Source organism: Cherax quadricarinatus, chromosome 84 (assembly GCF_038502225.1).
Source record: "Cherax quadricarinatus isolate ZL_2023a chromosome 84, ASM3850222v1, whole genome shotgun sequence".
In the NCBI taxonomy this organism is placed as follows: domain Eukaryota; kingdom Metazoa; phylum Arthropoda; class Malacostraca; order Decapoda; family Parastacidae; genus Cherax; species Cherax quadricarinatus.
Window position 1 is genome coordinate 10,961,742 of NC_091375.1, and position 17,277 is coordinate 10,979,018.

The 17,277-nt window shown below is 39.7% G+C and overlaps 1 protein-coding gene across 1 annotated transcript in view; it reads left to right on the plus strand.

The window, feature by feature from the left end:
* The first annotated feature begins 3,185 nt into the window (after positions 1-3,185).
* LOC138855185 (putative inorganic phosphate cotransporter) overlaps positions 3,186-17,277 on the plus strand; it is a 34,841-nt gene continuing 20,749 nt past the window's right edge. Inside the window, exons 1-4 of the mRNA XM_070103066.1 lie at positions 3,186-3,427; positions 6,910-7,042; positions 7,908-8,063; positions 9,421-9,506. Coding sequence (XP_069959167.1) covers positions 3,344-3,427; positions 6,910-7,042; positions 7,908-8,063; positions 9,421-9,506 — 459 coding nt within the window. The 5' untranslated portion in view covers positions 3,186-3,343. The remainder of the gene's footprint in view (positions 3,428-6,909; positions 7,043-7,907; positions 8,064-9,420; positions 9,507-17,277) is intronic.

Sequence of the window (17,277 nt, forward strand, 5' to 3'; positions counted from 1 at the left end):
CTTTACATTACTTCAGCAATTTACAGGAGTCTACCATAACTAATATATATCTAAGTAGACTATATTACTTCAGTAATTTATAGGACTCTAGAGTAACTATATTTAAGTGAGTAGTCTCTGGTGAGGACCTCACATCTCGTCTTGGATGTACAAAGGTTGTACTTCCAGCGGTAATACTTAAGTATTCGCCGGATCTGCGAAGACATCCGCCATAATGCGGATCATAAAGTTGGATTACCAGTGGGCAAATTATGTTGGCTTCACTGCACGGAGTGGTACCCAGGATGTATATTTCATTATCGATACTGGTTCTCCTAACTCTTTAGTCTCAAGATCATTTCTGAATGGTTGTGAAATTAAGAACAAAAAGAGTTACGGGACAATTGAAACTTGCAGCATTGTTTTACGTTTTCAAGGATATGGAATCGACCTCCCTGTTAACATAATAGATGGTAATTTGAATTTTGGTCTTCTAGGCATGGACTTCTTGGTTGGTCACCAATGCTCCCTCGAATTTATATATGATGAGCCACTGCTTGTAGCTCGTAAATTATTATTCAAGACATTTACTCCTCGACACATGTTCCAAGAGCTGGAGATTGACGGCCAAGCTGCAATATGCCATTTGGACACAGGAAGTCCTATGTCAATCATAACAGAGGATATGGTACGCAAATTCGGCCTAAAATTAACTAAACTACGACGTCCATTATCCATAAATACTGTATATGGTGTCACCGGTTACACATTTAGTTCTAAATGTTAAATTAAAAATAGATGCAGAGATAATAAAAGTTGATTTTGAAGTTGTAAAAGAATTTATGCATCCTATAATCATTGGACTACCTGTGTTAAAGAAACTAAAGGTAATAAATTTTACAAAACAACGGCATAAAATTTCTCCCGAGAGACATGTTTGTTACCGTGACGTAGTTAGAGGTTATGCCAGAGGATTTCCTCTTAAACAACGTATTAAGGAAGCTTTTCTCAGATTGTTTGGTTGCTTTGCACATAAGAATGAAACATTTAATTGAACTTTTAAAAATACATATTTTGTTATGTAATAACCATTGCATTAAACCTGCATTATATGGTCGATATATGTGAGTTATTTATAATTTTCTATCTTGACATCCAACTCTCAAAGACACGAGAGGTGTTATTCATGACTTTTGACTGGGTCACTTAAGTCCCACTGACAATTTTGTCAATTTAGTTTTTCACATAAAGGAAACAGTTTTTGTTATAATAATATATAAAGGAAAGTGATATAATTTACAGGGTTTTAGATAATTATGTAATTAATGCTTCAGAAAAAAGAAAACTGGCATATATAAAAGCCCAAGTTTAAGTTTGAGCTGAGTGAACCCTTAATACTGTTCGACGTGATACCGGAGCCGTCCATCTGTCACCTACAAATTTCATACCATCCAAGATTTTCATCAATAACCATAGAATGTCTTATTCAGTCTGCTTTACATTTTAAACCCTGGTCAACTATTAGTGAAGGTGTGGTGGAGAAACGTTTCCGGAATGAAGATTACCAAATGAGGCTCAAGTGTCTCATGATCCGAAATGGATGAACATAGGGCACCTAGCAGCCAGTGTGCGACGTTCACTCTTACAGTTGAGTAAATTTGGAGAGGAGGTGATGGTGCAAGCCTTGAAATCATGCCCTTCACAGCTACAAGTCGAGCAGAATTTCTTATCCTTCATAGGACAGTCCTTGGAGAGATGTAGGTAGGAGTAGCAGCTCCAACAGGGCGTGATGTGTTGAGAGCCCTCAGCTTCAATATGGCTAGGATTTATGTAGTAAAAGATTGCCATTCCATTAGCATGAGTTTGGGCTGCCATGGTAACGTCACTGAAGAGGCATTGGAATTTTGGTAATGTAGTCCACTGGGCCAAGAATTCTGATCTTTTATTGATGTCTTGAGTTCGTCGATAGAATGGGTTGTTATAAGTTTGTTCATTTGTTTAATGAAGACAGATCTCTGCCCTAAGTTCTGGAGTAGACATAACTTGGAAACTACGTTCATGGTGAGTAGAAGTTGTAGCAGTAGTAGTGATCAGTTTTTCAGCGCCACGAGTACACTGAGAGACAGCACAATAAGTGTCAGGGGCCCAAGACTGTTCAACTGCCTCCCAGCATACATAAGGGGGATTACCAATATACCCCTGGCTGTCTTCAAGAAGGCACTGGAAAAGCACCTAAAGTCAGTACCTGATCAGCAGGGCTGTGGATCGTACGTCGCTTTGCGTGTGGCCAGCAGTAACAGCCTGGCTCATCAGACCCTGATCCACCACGAGGCCTGGTCTCAGACCGGGCCGCGGGGGCGTTGACCCCCGAAACCCTCTCCAGGTATACTCTAGGACACAGGGTGACCAATGCCGAATTTAGACCTTGGGGGGCCCAGAGTACTTTAGGTTGAGGGGCCTCAACATGTAAATTAAACTGAATTACAAATAAGAAATTAACTAAAATGAATGATAAACAGCAGTTTTCGAAAAAAAAAATGTTAGATTTCTAAGAAGACGTCTGATTTTATTTTTCTCAATTTTATTGACTTTTTATAAAAATTAAAGAGCACATACATACAAGAATTCATACCCACAAATACACACACATTTTTGGTATTTGAATTTTGTCTTCCAGTATTCCTTTTGCATACATTGAGGTAGAGGAGGCTGGGCTTGTAGAACACAGGTATTCCTTTCTTGGATCGCGCAACAACCGAAAATGTATCTAATTTTATTATAATCATGAGAGGAAGCGCTAAATCTTAGTGGGTGATATATTGCCAGGGAATGATGGGGAAGATGACGTTCAGGTTACATTCAGTGAAGTTAAGACCAGTTTGATGCATTAAAAACCCCTTGCTGTATTTTTCTCAGCGTATTATATGCTGAGAGTTTGGCTTTAGGGATTAAATGATTCTTAACTAGTGGTGACAAGGTTATTGGTCAGCCTTAATGACCATAGTGTAGTCGATAGGCTTTAAACCATATTTACCAACCTACCTACATAGAGAAGCCTAATAGTTTAAACTCTAAATATCGTAAAACTCAAATTATTTGTATTTCTCCACTACACTTAAAATTTGTGGTCCAGCCCCTTGAGCCATTACGAGCCTCTTATATTTTGACTATCACCCGCATGACGGCCATGCAATGAATCATAAGATATTAAAGTAGCTGTCACTACAGGATCAGCAGGAAGGAACTAGCATACATCGAAGGACGTCTGAGGAGCTCAGGAACGAGTGAGAGGCAGCAGCCAGACACCATCCCATGGAGAGATATAGTCAGGAGCCTGCCTGTCTATGCCATTGTGGTGTGTGACATGGGCAACTCCTGGGGCCTCACACTTTTCCTCACCCAGCTGCCAACATACATGAAGAATGTCCTGGGATTCTCCATTAAAGCGGTATGACCAGGGCTGCTTTACCCGGGCCAGTTTCTTTCTGAGACTCTTTCCTTAAAACTGCTGTATAGTCCTTGTGGCTTCGCTCTTCTTTTTTGATTATAATAATAATTTCCTTAAAATTTAAATGTAATTTTAACACGGTGTTTTGCTTCAAAAATGAAACCTGACTGAGAATTGTATCGTGATTAGTTGATGAAGGATCGAGCCTCCAGTATTTGCACTGAAAGGCCTTGTCTGTTTGGCACTTCATATAAATATAATAGTTGATCCTTTCTATGGTGGTTATAGTTCTGTACTTAATACTATTTATCCTTGTTGATGGCCACCATCTTCATTTCAAAGATCATAACCAGAATTTTTCAAGGGGTGGAGGGGTAAGCCAGTGGAAGGCCTCGGTCAGATGACCAAAAGCACCAGCTGTGGGTCATCATATAACTCAGACACTCGTCAGGAAACACTTGTCCTGTTTCCTGACATATTTTACCTAACCTGACCTTCATTTCCAAGGACTCTATGGTTTTGTCCTTAAATCTCACATATACTGCTGTACGTGACTGACTTTTTTTTCCCACAATTACTTTTTTTTCATAACTACTTTCGTTATTGTATATTCTTTACGGTTAGTTATTTACGGCAGAATTGAAAAAAAAAATCGTGAGTCATGACAGAAATTAAATTACAATTAGATATTAAGCACAGGTCATATTTTTCCTCTATAACAATTTAATGTAATAATACCCATAATAATATAGCAATAATATTCATACACGTCTACTTTATTAATAGACCAAAATAAGTTTTTTTTGGCATATAAGGCACCAGGAGAATATTTTGAGGTGTCCAGCTAGGCTAGTCCTGAAGTTGAGAGAAGTGGAGATTTTGATCCAAGGGATGGGAGAGTTGCTGCACCTGCGTCAAGACTCCTTTTACCTTAAAGGAATGTCAGGTGTGGGAATACTAGGTGTAGGAATGTCAGGTGTGGGAATACTATGTAGGAATGTCAGGTGTGGGAATACTAGGTGTAGGAATGTCAGGTGTGGGAATACTAGGTGTAGGAATGTCAGGTGTGGGAATACTAGGTGCAGGAATGTCAGGTGTGGGAATACTAGGTGTAGGAATGTTAGGTGTGGGAATACTAGGTGCAGGAATGTCAGGTGTGGGAATACTAGGTGTAGGAATGTCAGGTGTGGAAATACTAGGTGCAGGAATGTCAGGTGTGGGAATACTAGGTGCAGGAATGTCAGGTGTGGGAATACTAGGTGTAGGAATGTTAGGTGTGGGAATACTAGGTGCAGGAATGTCAGGTGTGGGAATACTAGGTGTAGGAATGTCAGGTGTGGGAATACTAGGTGCAGGAATGTCAGGTGTGGGAATACTAGGTGCAGGAATGTCAGGTGTGGGAATACTAGGTGTAGGAATGTCAGGTGTGGGAATACTAGGTGCAGGAATGTCAGGTGTGGGAATACTAGGTGCAGGAATGTCAGGTGTGGGAATACTAGGTGTAGGAATGTCAGGTGTGGGAATACTAGGTGCAGGAATGTCAGGTGTGGGAATACTAGGTGTAGGAATGTCAGGTGTGGGAATACTAGGAGCAGGAATGTCAGGCGTGGGAATACTAGGTGTAGGAATGTCAGGTGTGGGAATACTAGGTGTAGGAATGTCAGGAGTGGGAATACTAGGTGTAGGAATGTCAGGTGTGGGAATACTAGGTGTAGGAATGTTAGGTGTGGGAATACTAGGTGTAGGAATGTCAGGTGTGGGAATACTAGGTGTAGGAATGTCAGGTGTGGGAATACTAGGTGTAGGAATGTCAGGTGTGGGAATACTAGGTGTAGGAATGTCAGGTGTGGGAATACTAGGTGCAGGAATGTCAGGTGTGGGAATACTAGGTGTAGGAATGTCAGGTGTGGGAATACTAGGTGTAGGAATGTCAGGAGTGGGAATACTAGGTGTAGGAATGTTAGGTGTAGGAATGCCAGGTGTGAGAATACTAGGTGTAGGATTGCCAGGTGTGGGATAGCAAGAATGCCAATATGGGAATATAGGAATGCCAGGTGTGGGAATGTAAGAATTCCAGGTGTAGGAATACTAACTGAGGAAAATCCAGGCGTGTGAATGTCATCTAACCATCCCAAGTTCAGTCCCACATGAGGTCATGTGTTGCAACCCCTGAATGGGTTGCAATGATTTTTATGTATATATATAATTATTATCTTTTCATATAATTTTATATTGCTTATATTTGCGATAATAGCTAAATCGTAAATGTATTGCTTTATATTGTTATTTGACGTAGATTCCTTTGTTAGGTAGGATGTAACATATTATGTGTTCAGTTCAAGTCTTGATTGTCTAACTACTGTAATTATCGCTTGTGGCTCGTTTCCCTGCCGGCTTCTCGTTGTTACTGAGCTGTGCTGTCCACGGAGCTATCACGTGATCGAGGGGGGGTTGTCCTCACCTCGCCTGAAGTATTCAGTCTGGTCTAGACTCTCTTGGTGGTTGGACAGATTGTCTGTCTCATTATTCTTGTTAGTTCTGTAGAACTCTGTTCACAGAACATTGTGTAGACTTAGTGATTTTCGACGTTGTACTGAGGTTGTGTGTTTCATAGACACTCTGAGTATCTCAGGTCCTGAGCTATAGCTTCTGACTTAATTTATACTGGTATCTGTGTATTATCAGTGTCAGGGATTTTCCTATGCTGAACTTAGATTCAGTAGTATGGGAGTTTTGTGACTTTTGTGGAGGATCTGCTGATGGTCCCTACTTAGTGTCATTATATTATCTCCTTGTCCTGATTGTGTCGCAGTTTCTTGTTGTATTGCTATTGGGCTTAGCATTCTTTTTGTTGTTCAAGCAGACTGTTCTGATTGCCAGTTGGTCAAGAACTTAGTTTATGTGAGGACTTTGTCAGTCACTTGTTTAAGTCTAGTCGAGTCGTGAGACATAGCGAACTACTTAGAGCACTTACACGCATACACAAACTTACTTGTACATATTTGTAATATCTTATTAAATGTTAATGTACCAGAGGGTACTTAAGAATTATAAATGTGATATGTGCTTCAAGCACAATAATATTGTACTTGAGAGAAGTGATATTATTTTGATTACTGTGATTAATTTAATTTAATTTAATTTGATAATATACCTCTAGACTTAATAAATTTATTAAATTTTAATTTCTCTAGTTAGTAGCCTACCAGTTGTAATCCTGAAGCACTAATGAATCATACTGAATTATAATGGATAATTGGACAAGGATACTGACTACTTGTTACGAAAACCCAGTAACAGGCTGGATGCTAGAAGGGCAGTCCTTTCTAGTATTACCTGGAGATCTCTAAGCTTTCAGAATCGCGTTTTTTGTAACATCATGAGAGTATGTACTAACCTACATTTGGTTGCAGGGGTCGATTCACAGCTCCAGTGTGTGTGTGATGGCTGTGACACTAATTCCTTGATACCCTCTCCTGCAGAACGGTGCCCTGTCTGCCCTACCTTTCCTCTCCCGGTACACTGGAGCAGTAGGTGCCAGTACCCTGAGTGACTGGCTTGTACAACATCATCATCTCTCCCTCATCAATACTCGCAGAATCTTCAGCATCCTTGGTAACTCATTACTCTGAAGACGCCATCAAGAACTAGCTTTTGCTAGACATTTAAGTCACGTTATTTGGCCTTATTGGGTTATTCTGGGATAAATTCAGTGCATTTAATTTGTAAAAATAATTTTAAGTTAAAGTCAAAATTAGGTAGCCTAAATAAGAACTTTAATCTGTGTAGTTTTATATAATCATGATAGTACAATGTTTGGTTCTGTGTAGAGCTTTGTGAAGTTATAATGAAGCTCATCAGAGACATTGTACCACGAAAAGTTTGTTCTAAAGCCTGAGTCTATCTCATTTGTATGCACTGAGAGCAACAGTGTATATACACTTAGAGTTGAATATACCTCAGCATATACTATATACGTGTACATACAATAAATTTTAATCCCTATTTTAGGGATTTAAAATATTGACTGGTGATGTACAGATGACACACAGCCTTAATAATGAATGAACAAAGGTGACTTTTTCTTAATCATTTCATAAAAAATAGATCAGTTTACATTTATACAACTTTAGAGATACTCAGAAACAAAGTACAAGTTACATTATCATATTTGTGCTCAAAATCAATATAAAGTTAGGTAGTCTATATAGAAACTAATCCAGTTATAACTCTCTTGACTATAAAGTTTTTGGACTAAACAAAAATGAGTTTATTTTATTAAGTTTGAAGCCTATTAACTACACAGTTAACTGGTCACATCGTCCATGAACTTACTGAACTTGTCTAAGGAATATAATAAACTGAAGAAATGTTAAAATATTAGAAGATCAGTAGTAGTAGTAATGATCAAGTTGAAAATAAAAGTTATGTATGTTAAAGTTATGATTGTGATGATAGAAATAATGGGTTTATGTGGCAGCAATGTGGGTGCCAGCGGTGGTGGTGATAGGTGTGGCATATGGAGGATGCCAGTGGGAGGTGACAGTGGCACTCATCTGCCTAGCACTGTTCTTTAACGGTGCCATCACCACAAGTGTCATCGTCAACTCTACAGACATAGCTCCTAACCTTTCAGGTGTGTACTCCTTTCATGGAGGTGTCTTAATAGTAGTAGTACTAATAATAATAATAATGGAAACAAACACATATGGAGTTTAATGTGATCCTTTACTGACAACGTTTCGCTCACACAGTGGGCTTTTTCAAGTCACAAACAGATCTACCTGGGGTGGAAGGTAGGGGAGTATTTATAGTCAGAATGTTGAGGTTGACAGGACAAGCTTCCATCCTCTGCAAGGGTATACATAATCCCTTGTAATGACTGCAACAAATTATACGTGGGCGAAACATCAAGGGACCTCCAAACACGTATTTCAGAACACCAATACGCAAGCAGGACTGACGATACAAGGAATGCCTGTGTACAACATCGCAATTCACACAACCATTTAATCAACTACAGAAACTCAAGACTTATCGCCACAGAAGACAACACTCAATACCGAAGAATCCTGGAATCATCGCTTATCTCTATAACCAACAATTTCAACCAGAACAATGGCTTCTATAACATAGCTGAACCACTCGCCAAGAAACTTCTTCATCGCTATCCCACATAAGAACATAGAACACTGCAGAAGGTCTACTCACAACTTGTCCAATACCCCTGCCAAGCTACCCAAGACTCTATAACCCCACCCAGTGGATCATCAGATGCAGCATTCTCCACCTTACCTCAACATTCTTACTATAAATACTCCAGTACCTTCCACCCCAGGTAGATCTGTTTGTGACTTGAAAAAGCCCACTGTGTGGGTGAAACGTTGTCAATAAAGGATCACATTAAACTGCATATGTGTTTATGTTTCCATAGTGTCGGTATTTTATACCATTTATCTTCATCAATAATAATAGTAAATTCTGCATGGGGAAGTGGAAAAGAATCTTTCCTCCGTAAGCCATGCGTGTAGTAAGAGGCAACTAAAAATATGCCAGGAGGGGGCTAGTAACCCCTTCTCCTGTATAGATTACTGAATAGTATAAGAAAATAAATTTCATAAGTTTCTTCTTTTTTTGCGTCACCCTGCCTGGGTGGGAGACAGCTGGTGCGTTAAAAAAAATAATAATCAGATTATCATGTCTTGGCGTTTTTGCAAACAGACATTATTCTGTTCATGAGGATGAGCTAAACCCATAGGGGCCATATAGCACCTGAGGATTGAGAATCGGGTTTGCTCCGATGTAGGTAAGGGTGGCTTCAGTTTCTTGGATGAAGAGACCCCAGTGGAAATAAGTCACTTTGTCTGATTTTTTGGGGTTATCTTAGGTTCTTTACACTTATGCTGTTATGTATGATAATCTATGTAACTGTATTTGTGTATACCTGAGGAAAACTTACTTAAGAGACCTTTATCAGAATTCTCTCTTTGCAGGCACATTGTTTGGCATCAGCAACACATTTGCCAGTATTATCTCCTTCATTGTCCCTGTGGTCACCGGCCTCATCACTAACCACCAAGTTGGTAACATTGTGTAGAGTTTATTAATGGATAAGTTGGTAACGTTGTCTAGGGGTTCAGTAATGGAAAAGTTGCTAGATAGATCTACAACTTCCTGACATATAGAACACAAAGAGTAATAGTAAACAGATTAAAGTCTCAGGCAGCCATGGTAAAAAGCTCTGTTCCACAAGGCACAGTACTCGCTCCCATTCTATTCCTCATCCTCATTTCTGACATAGACAGAGATGTAAGCCGTAGCTTACATCGGATCACCATGACAGTGACCTCCATCAAAGATACTGCGAGACTCCAAGCGGACATCAACCAAATCTTCGAATAGGCCACTCAAAACAATATAAAGTTCAACGAGGAGAAATTTCAACTACTCAGATATGGAAAACTTGAAGAAATTAAAAATGTGGCAGGGTATACCACAAATTCTAACCATACAATAGAGCAGAAAAGTAATGTGAAGGACCTGGGAGTGATAATGTCAGAGAATCTCGCCTTCAAAGACCAAAACAATGCATCTACCTCATCCGCTAGGAAAAATGATATCATGATACATACAACAGGGCATAAAAAGATGAGCACCATTCTTAATGAAGTTCAAGCAATTTGTAATCGACTAGGCCTCATAATATCTTCCTCTAAAGCAAAGATATTAACAAGCAAACGACATCCCCCACCCATCATTAGCTACGTTAAAACCTACAGATATCTTGGTGTAGATGTACCCTTTATCAAATCCACTATACCACAACTAAATAAGAAATGCAAAGATAGGCTAAATGCTCTCAAAGCTGTTGCTGGCTACAACCCCAACTATGGTGCTAATGTTGCTGGCTACAACCCCAACTATTGTGCTAATGTTGCTGGCTACAACCCCAACTATGGTGCTAATGTTGCTGGCTACAACCCCAACTATGGTGCTAATGTTGCTGGCTACAACCCCAACTATGGTGCTAATGTTGCTGGCTACAACCCCAACTCTGGTGCTAATGTTGCTGGCTACAACCCCAACTATGGTGCTAATGTTGCTGGCTACAACCCCAACTATGGTGCTAATGTTGCTGGCTACAACCCCAACTATGGTGCTAATGTGAGAATGATATACATAGCCTATGTTAGGTCCTTAATTGATTATGCTGCTCCCATGTTGATATTAGCTAGAGAAAGTTCTCTCCGACCCTAGGAGTTAATGCAGAATGAAGCTCTCAGAATTATTCTTGGGTGTCCCAAATCTACAAAAGTTCTTAACATGAGGAAGGAGCTTGGTATTTCTAGTATCAGTGATAGGATTGTTGAGATTAACACTGTACTCGGTATTAGAATGTTGAGAAATGAACCAGACTCTGTCACAATGAATCTTACCAAGTGTCTAGAGGTAAATACACATAAATCCAAATGGATTGTGAAAACGTGCAATTGCATTAAGTTTTATAACCTGCATGAACTGTATCACTGTAGGCAACAAGAACATTTCACCCCTCTATGGAAGATGTGTTCATTTAATATCACATACCTACAAGTCTCTCCTAAGAAGCTCATTGCTAGTAATCCCTTCCTTAAATCTCTTGTTAGAGCAACTGCTCAAGAAGAAATTTCTCACCTAGCTGGTAGTAATAAGTTATCACAAGTTATATACACTGATGGATCTAAACAGGAGTCTTCTGGCAGGGCTGCATCTGCTCTTGTTGCCACCTCCCTAGTTTATTTATTTATTTAGTAATTTGAACATACATACAGAGGTACAAAAAATACAGGTAAGAGCAGCATGCCAAAGCCACTTTTATGCATAGCATTACGGGCTGGCTTAAAATTAACTTAAGATTAACTAAGCAATGATGTAATCAGTGATAAAACATTATTGCAAACAAATAACGATAAAGCACAAATGAGTATTACAAAGACAGGTCATATGGTTGCTTGCATTGTTGTACATTCAGTAGAATGGAGTATTCTGTTAGGTAGTGTATTTAAATAATAACAAAGTTAGATTGGGTCTTAGGTTTAACATTTATGTGATAATTGTGAGAAACATTTAAGATATACAATATATATTATTATTATTATTATAATCAAGGGGAAGCGCTAAACCCGGAGGATTATACAGCGCCTGGGGGGGGATGTGGAAGGCATTCAGGCTTAATTCGGGGAACTGGAGCACAGATCCAATTCCCTAAATCAAGAGCCCCTCACCAACATCAAGGAACCTTCCTTGAGGGGTATACAATTTATAAGATTAGATTAGATTTTGCCACCGAAGTGGCTAGTTTATTGTGCACCCCATATCCATCCTGTGGACGGTAGCGCGAGAGCATATGGATACACAAAAGGCCTAGGAACTAGGCCCCAAAAGGTTAACAGGAATACATATGGATTTATATCTATATATCTATAGTTCACTTATCTGTTACAAGCAAATTGTATACCCCTTAAAGAATATCTTATCATTTCACATACACTTTTTAAATTACACCAAAGTGGTTGGGCCACTTACCTTTTATATCCTACCTCTCTCCCCCCTCCCACCCTTTTCCAATATTTCTATCCTTACCCATCCTTCTTCCTTACCCATCCTTCTTCCTTACCCATCCTTCTTCCTTACCCATCCTTCTTCCTTACCCATCCTTCTTCCTTACCCATCTTACCAAAGCTCTGGTCATACCAACAACAACAAGTTTGAAGTAGTTATTGTGTGCTAGTTTGAAGTAGTTACTATTTACTAGTTTGAAGTAGTTATTATGTACTAGTTTGAAGTAGTTATTATGTACTAGTTTGAAGTAGTTACTATTTACTAGTTTGAAGTAGTTATTATGTACTAGTTTGAAGTAGTTACTATTTACTAGTTTTAAGTAGTTATTATGTACTAGTTTGAAGTAGTTATTATGTACTAGTTTGAAGTAGTTATTATGTACTAGTTTGAAGTAGTTACTATTTACTAGTTTTAAGTAGTTATTATGTACTAGTTTGAAGTAGTTATTATGTACTAGTTTGAAGTAGTTATTATGTACTAGTTTGAAGTAGTTATTATGTACTAGTTTGAAGTAGTTATTATGTACTAGTTTGAAGTAGTTATTATGTACTAGTTTGAAGTAGTTACTATTTACTAGTTTTAAGTAGTTACTATTTACTAGTTTGAAGTAGTTATTATGTACTAGTTTGAAGTAGTTATTATGTACTAGTTTGAAGTAGTTACTATTTACTAGTTTTAAGTAGTTACTATTTACTACTTTGAAGTAGTTACTATTTACTAGTTTGAAGTAGTTACTATTTACTAGTTTGAAGTAGTTACTATTTACTAGTTTGAAGTAGTTATTATGTACTAGTTTGAAGTAGTTACTATTTACTAGTTTTAAGTAGTTATTATGTACTAGTTTGAAGTAGTTATTATGTACTAGTTTGAAGTAGTTACTATTTACTAGTTTTAAGTAGTTACTATTTACTACTTTGAAGTAGTTACTATTTACTAGTTTTAAGTAGTTATTATGTACTAGTTTGAAGTAGTTATTATGTACTAGTTTGAAGTAGTTACTATTTACTAGTTTGAAGTAGTTACTATTTACTAGTTTTAAGTAGTTATTATGTACTAGTTTGAAGTAGTTATTATGTACTAGTTTGAAGTAGTTACTATTTACTAGTTTGAAGTAGTTATTATGTACTAGTTTGAAGTAGTTATTATGTACTAGTTTGAAGTAGTTACTATTTACTAGTTTGAAGTAGTTACTATTTACTAGTTTTAAGTAGTTATTATGTACTAGTTTGAAGTAGTTACTATTTACTAGTTTGAAGTAGTTACTATTTACTAGTTTGAAGTAGTTACTATTTACTAGTTTGAAGTAGTTACTATTTACTAGTTAGTAGTTACTGTGTACTAGTTTGAAGTAGTTACTATTTACTAGTTAGAAGTAGTTACTATTTACTAGTTAGTAGTTACTGTGTACTAGTTTGAAGTAGTTACTATTTACTAGTTAGTAGTTACTGTGTACTAGTTTGAAGTAGTTACTATTTACTAGTTAGAAGCAGTTACTATTTACTAGTTTGAAGTAAGCAGCAGCAGCAGCAGCAGCAGCAGCAGCAGCAGCAGCAGCAGAAGCAGCAGCAGCAGCAGCAGCAGCAGCAGCAGCAGCAGCAGCAGCAGCAGCAGCAGCAGCAGCAGCCGCCGCCGCCGCCGCCGCCGCCGCCGCCGCCAGTGGAGGAGAAAGTTGTGATGAAAATGAGGCCTGGTCACAGACCGGGCCGCGGGGGCGTTGACCCCCCGGAACTCTCTCCAGGTAAACTCCAGGTAAACTGATGTATAATGGATGTATACACTGATGTATAATGGATGTATACACTGATGTATAATGGATGTATACACTGATGTATAATGGATGTATACACTGATGTATAATGGATGTATACACTGATGTATAATGGATGTATACACTGATGTATACATGGATGTATACATACATAGATTAATATATATAAGTGTAAAACATATTATCAAAGAAACTTCCAGAAGCCTACTTCTTATTTCATAATAATTTAGTTATGTGACAAAACAAAGTTATTTATGACTTACTTTAAGTTAGTTAAGTGGTCGGGACAGTAGAAACAATAAATTGGAAGACGAGAGCGTAACATCCCCTACGGCAGCTGTACCTCAACTGTCTCACGTTCCGAACGAACGAAAGTTCAGGTAAGATCCAAAATGGAGAGGAGTGTTCTTAGTCGTAGAAATAGAGCCAGGGCTTAACCCAGCAGCGAGGCGATCGTGGGACAGATATTGAGAAGAGAAATTCAGGCTCTTCTGTTGGGACTCCGGTGGGGTGAGCGGGGAGGAAGGGACATGCGACGTTCAGAGCTAGAGAGGAGTGTAGAACTGAGCCATGTCTTAACCCAAAGGGTAAGGCGGACGTGGATCAGAGAATGGTACCTGTCATAGAAGGTACCTTTCGGAGAATCCAAGGTTATTTGTAAATAGGGTTAGGAGCAGGATCATGCAAGGAGTAGAAAAGGCTGTGTTGGTTTGTGGGTCTGCGAATGTCTTCGTCAAGGAGAGAGGTCCAATAGTCATGTCGTGTCACGAGTTTGTCAATCTGTCTGTCACTGAGCGTCTTCCAGTACAGATTCAGCGCAGGGATGTCTAACTGGGCATGTAGAGACTCGCATGTGGCGAAGTCCTCCCATCTGACATCAAGCACCCAGCGCAGCGCCTTGTTCTGGACACGCTGCAGTTTAAGTAAGTTTGTTTTTGCTGCAAGAGAGAGGGCTAGAGGAGAGTAAGTTATCAGAGATAAGATAAGATAAGATTTCGTTCGGATTTTTAACCCCGGAGGGTTAGCCACCCAGGATAACCCAAGAAAGTCAGTGCGTCATCGAGGACTGTCTAACTTATTTCCATTGGGGTCCTTAATCTTGTCCCCCAGGATGCGACCCACACCAGTCGACTAACACCCAGGTACCTATTTGCTGCTAGGTGAACAGGACAACAGGTGTAAGGAAACGTGTCAAATGTTTCCACCCGCCGGGAATCGAACCCGGGCCCTCCGTGTGTGAAGCGGGAGCTTTAGCCACCAGACCACCGGGTCACCCAGAGGACGTATAAGGGATTTGTAGAGGTGTAGTTTGGTGCGTTGAGAGGCATGTTTCAGCTTGTAGAGGCCCGCAAGGGCCTTACTAGCTATTGCATGCCTTGAGTGAATGTGTCCGTGTAAGCGTAGAAGGTAGTCAAGATTAACGCCAAGGGCAGTGACAGATTGTCATGGGGATGTAAGTGCGGGTGTCAGCTATTCTGAGCTCGACAGGTAATGGAGGATCACGTTTTCTGTAGTTAAAATATGTAATGCTGGATTTAGCTGCATTGGTTTTGATCTCCATTTTTGTTCCCAGATGGCTATCCTGTCGACCTCATTTTGTGTTTTGTGTGTGAGTGTATCTATATTGGCATGAGTGATAAGTTGTGTAATGTCGTCTGCATAGGCTAGTGTGATGGAGTTCTGGTATACAGGTGTTGGAATGTCGTTAGTGTATAAAATGTAGAGGGTAGGGGAGAGGACAGATCCCTGGGGTACTCCAGCATTTAGTGTGAAGTAGTCAGAGTAACAGCCTTGGAATTTGATTCTCATGGTACGGCCGTCTAGGAAGTTGCAGAGGAGTTTACGAGTAGTGAGAGGCAGGTTAAAGTTAGTGCAGAGTTTGTACTTGAGCCCTTGGTGCCAGACAGTGTCAAAAGCTTTTTCAACGTCTTTTGCAACCAGGGCTGTCCTGTTTCTTTGTTCTGTGTTTATGTGGATGTAGTTGAGAATGATGTTGATGGCATCTTGTGTGGATCTGTGTGTTCTGAAGCCAAACTGACCATCAGAAAGTAGAGAGTTGTGTTCCAGGTATCTGCGAAGGCGATGGTTGATGAGTTTTTCAAAGAGTTTACCTAAAGTTTCGAGGAGGCTGATAGGGCGATAGTTTCTAGGATCAGAGTGGTCTTTTTTGGGTTTAGGAAGGAGGATAGCAGTAGCAGCTTTGAAGAGGGAAGGGAAGTATCCAGAGGCAAGGGAGGCATTGAGGAGGTTTGTGTAGGCAGTAATGATAGAGTCAGGAAGGTGTTTTAGGATAATATGGTTTAGGCCAGAGGCGCCAGGAGCCTTGGGAGGAAGGTGTCTGAGGAGAGTTTTAATGTCTGTGTTGGTGAAAGGAGTGTCGAGTTCTTGGGAGGAGGTAAGAGAGTCTAGAGACTCTAGAGTCTAGATGAATGTGGGTATCTGGTGTTGTATCTTGTGTGTGTGCAGTGTTCCAATGTTCTATGTTCTGAATGTGTTGAATAACGTTAGGGTGAGGTCGGTGAGGGTGGAAGATGTTCTCCCAGATGTGTTTGAAGATGTTGGTAGTAGCCTGCGGGTCTGAGATGTGTGTGTTGTTGTGGGTGATGTGTTTGAATTTGTTGGTGGGAGTAGTGCCTCTTATTTTTTTGATGAAGTTCCAGAAGGCTTTAGTGTTTTTAATACGCTGTTTGTCAGCTTGTTGTATGAGTTGTGACCAGTGATTGTTGTGGTCTTGGTCTAGACTGTGTAGAATGTTGTTTCTAAGGTAAGTGAGATCTAATCGAACTTGATTAAATCTGTGTGTGTTGTAGAGGAAGCGGTTGTGGTAGCAGATAATTAGTCTTCTTGTTCTGAGTGACGGTTTGAAGGAATAACGAGTGGTGTGAGTTTTCTTTGGTATTGCGTTGTTGGCTGCTTGTGTAATGGTGTCCTGGATGAGATCAAGCTGAGTATCGATGTCAGAGATAGGTTTGTTGTTATAGTCATAGGTGAGGTTAATATTGTCTATGTGTTGTTTGAAAGCATCCCAGTCAGCGTTCTTGTAGGAGAAGGAAGGTGTGGTTGGAATGAGGATAGGGTTGGAGATGTGCAAGATGACTGGGATGTGATCAGAGCCTGTAATAGGGCCAGGTGAGATGTAGTGTTGAAATAGAGAACTGGCTCGGTTTGCCAGAATGATGTCTGGTTTGCCTTGGCCCGTGTGATTGAAGAAGGTATTGAAGTCTGGGCCGAGATGAATTAGGTGTTTATGGTTAGTGAAGTTGAGTAATTGGTGACCAAGTTGGTTGTTACTGGTGTGATGAAAGGCGGTGTGTTTGGCATTCATGTCAGCTAGTAGGTAAGTTGGTGTAGTTGAAGACTAAGGAAAGGTCGTGTATGTTGAGAATAGTGTTTGGGCAAGCATAGGTGGTGAAAAAGATAAGGGGCCAAGGTGGGTGTGTATTCTGACTGCAAGACAGTGTTGGTGAATAAAAGGGATTGG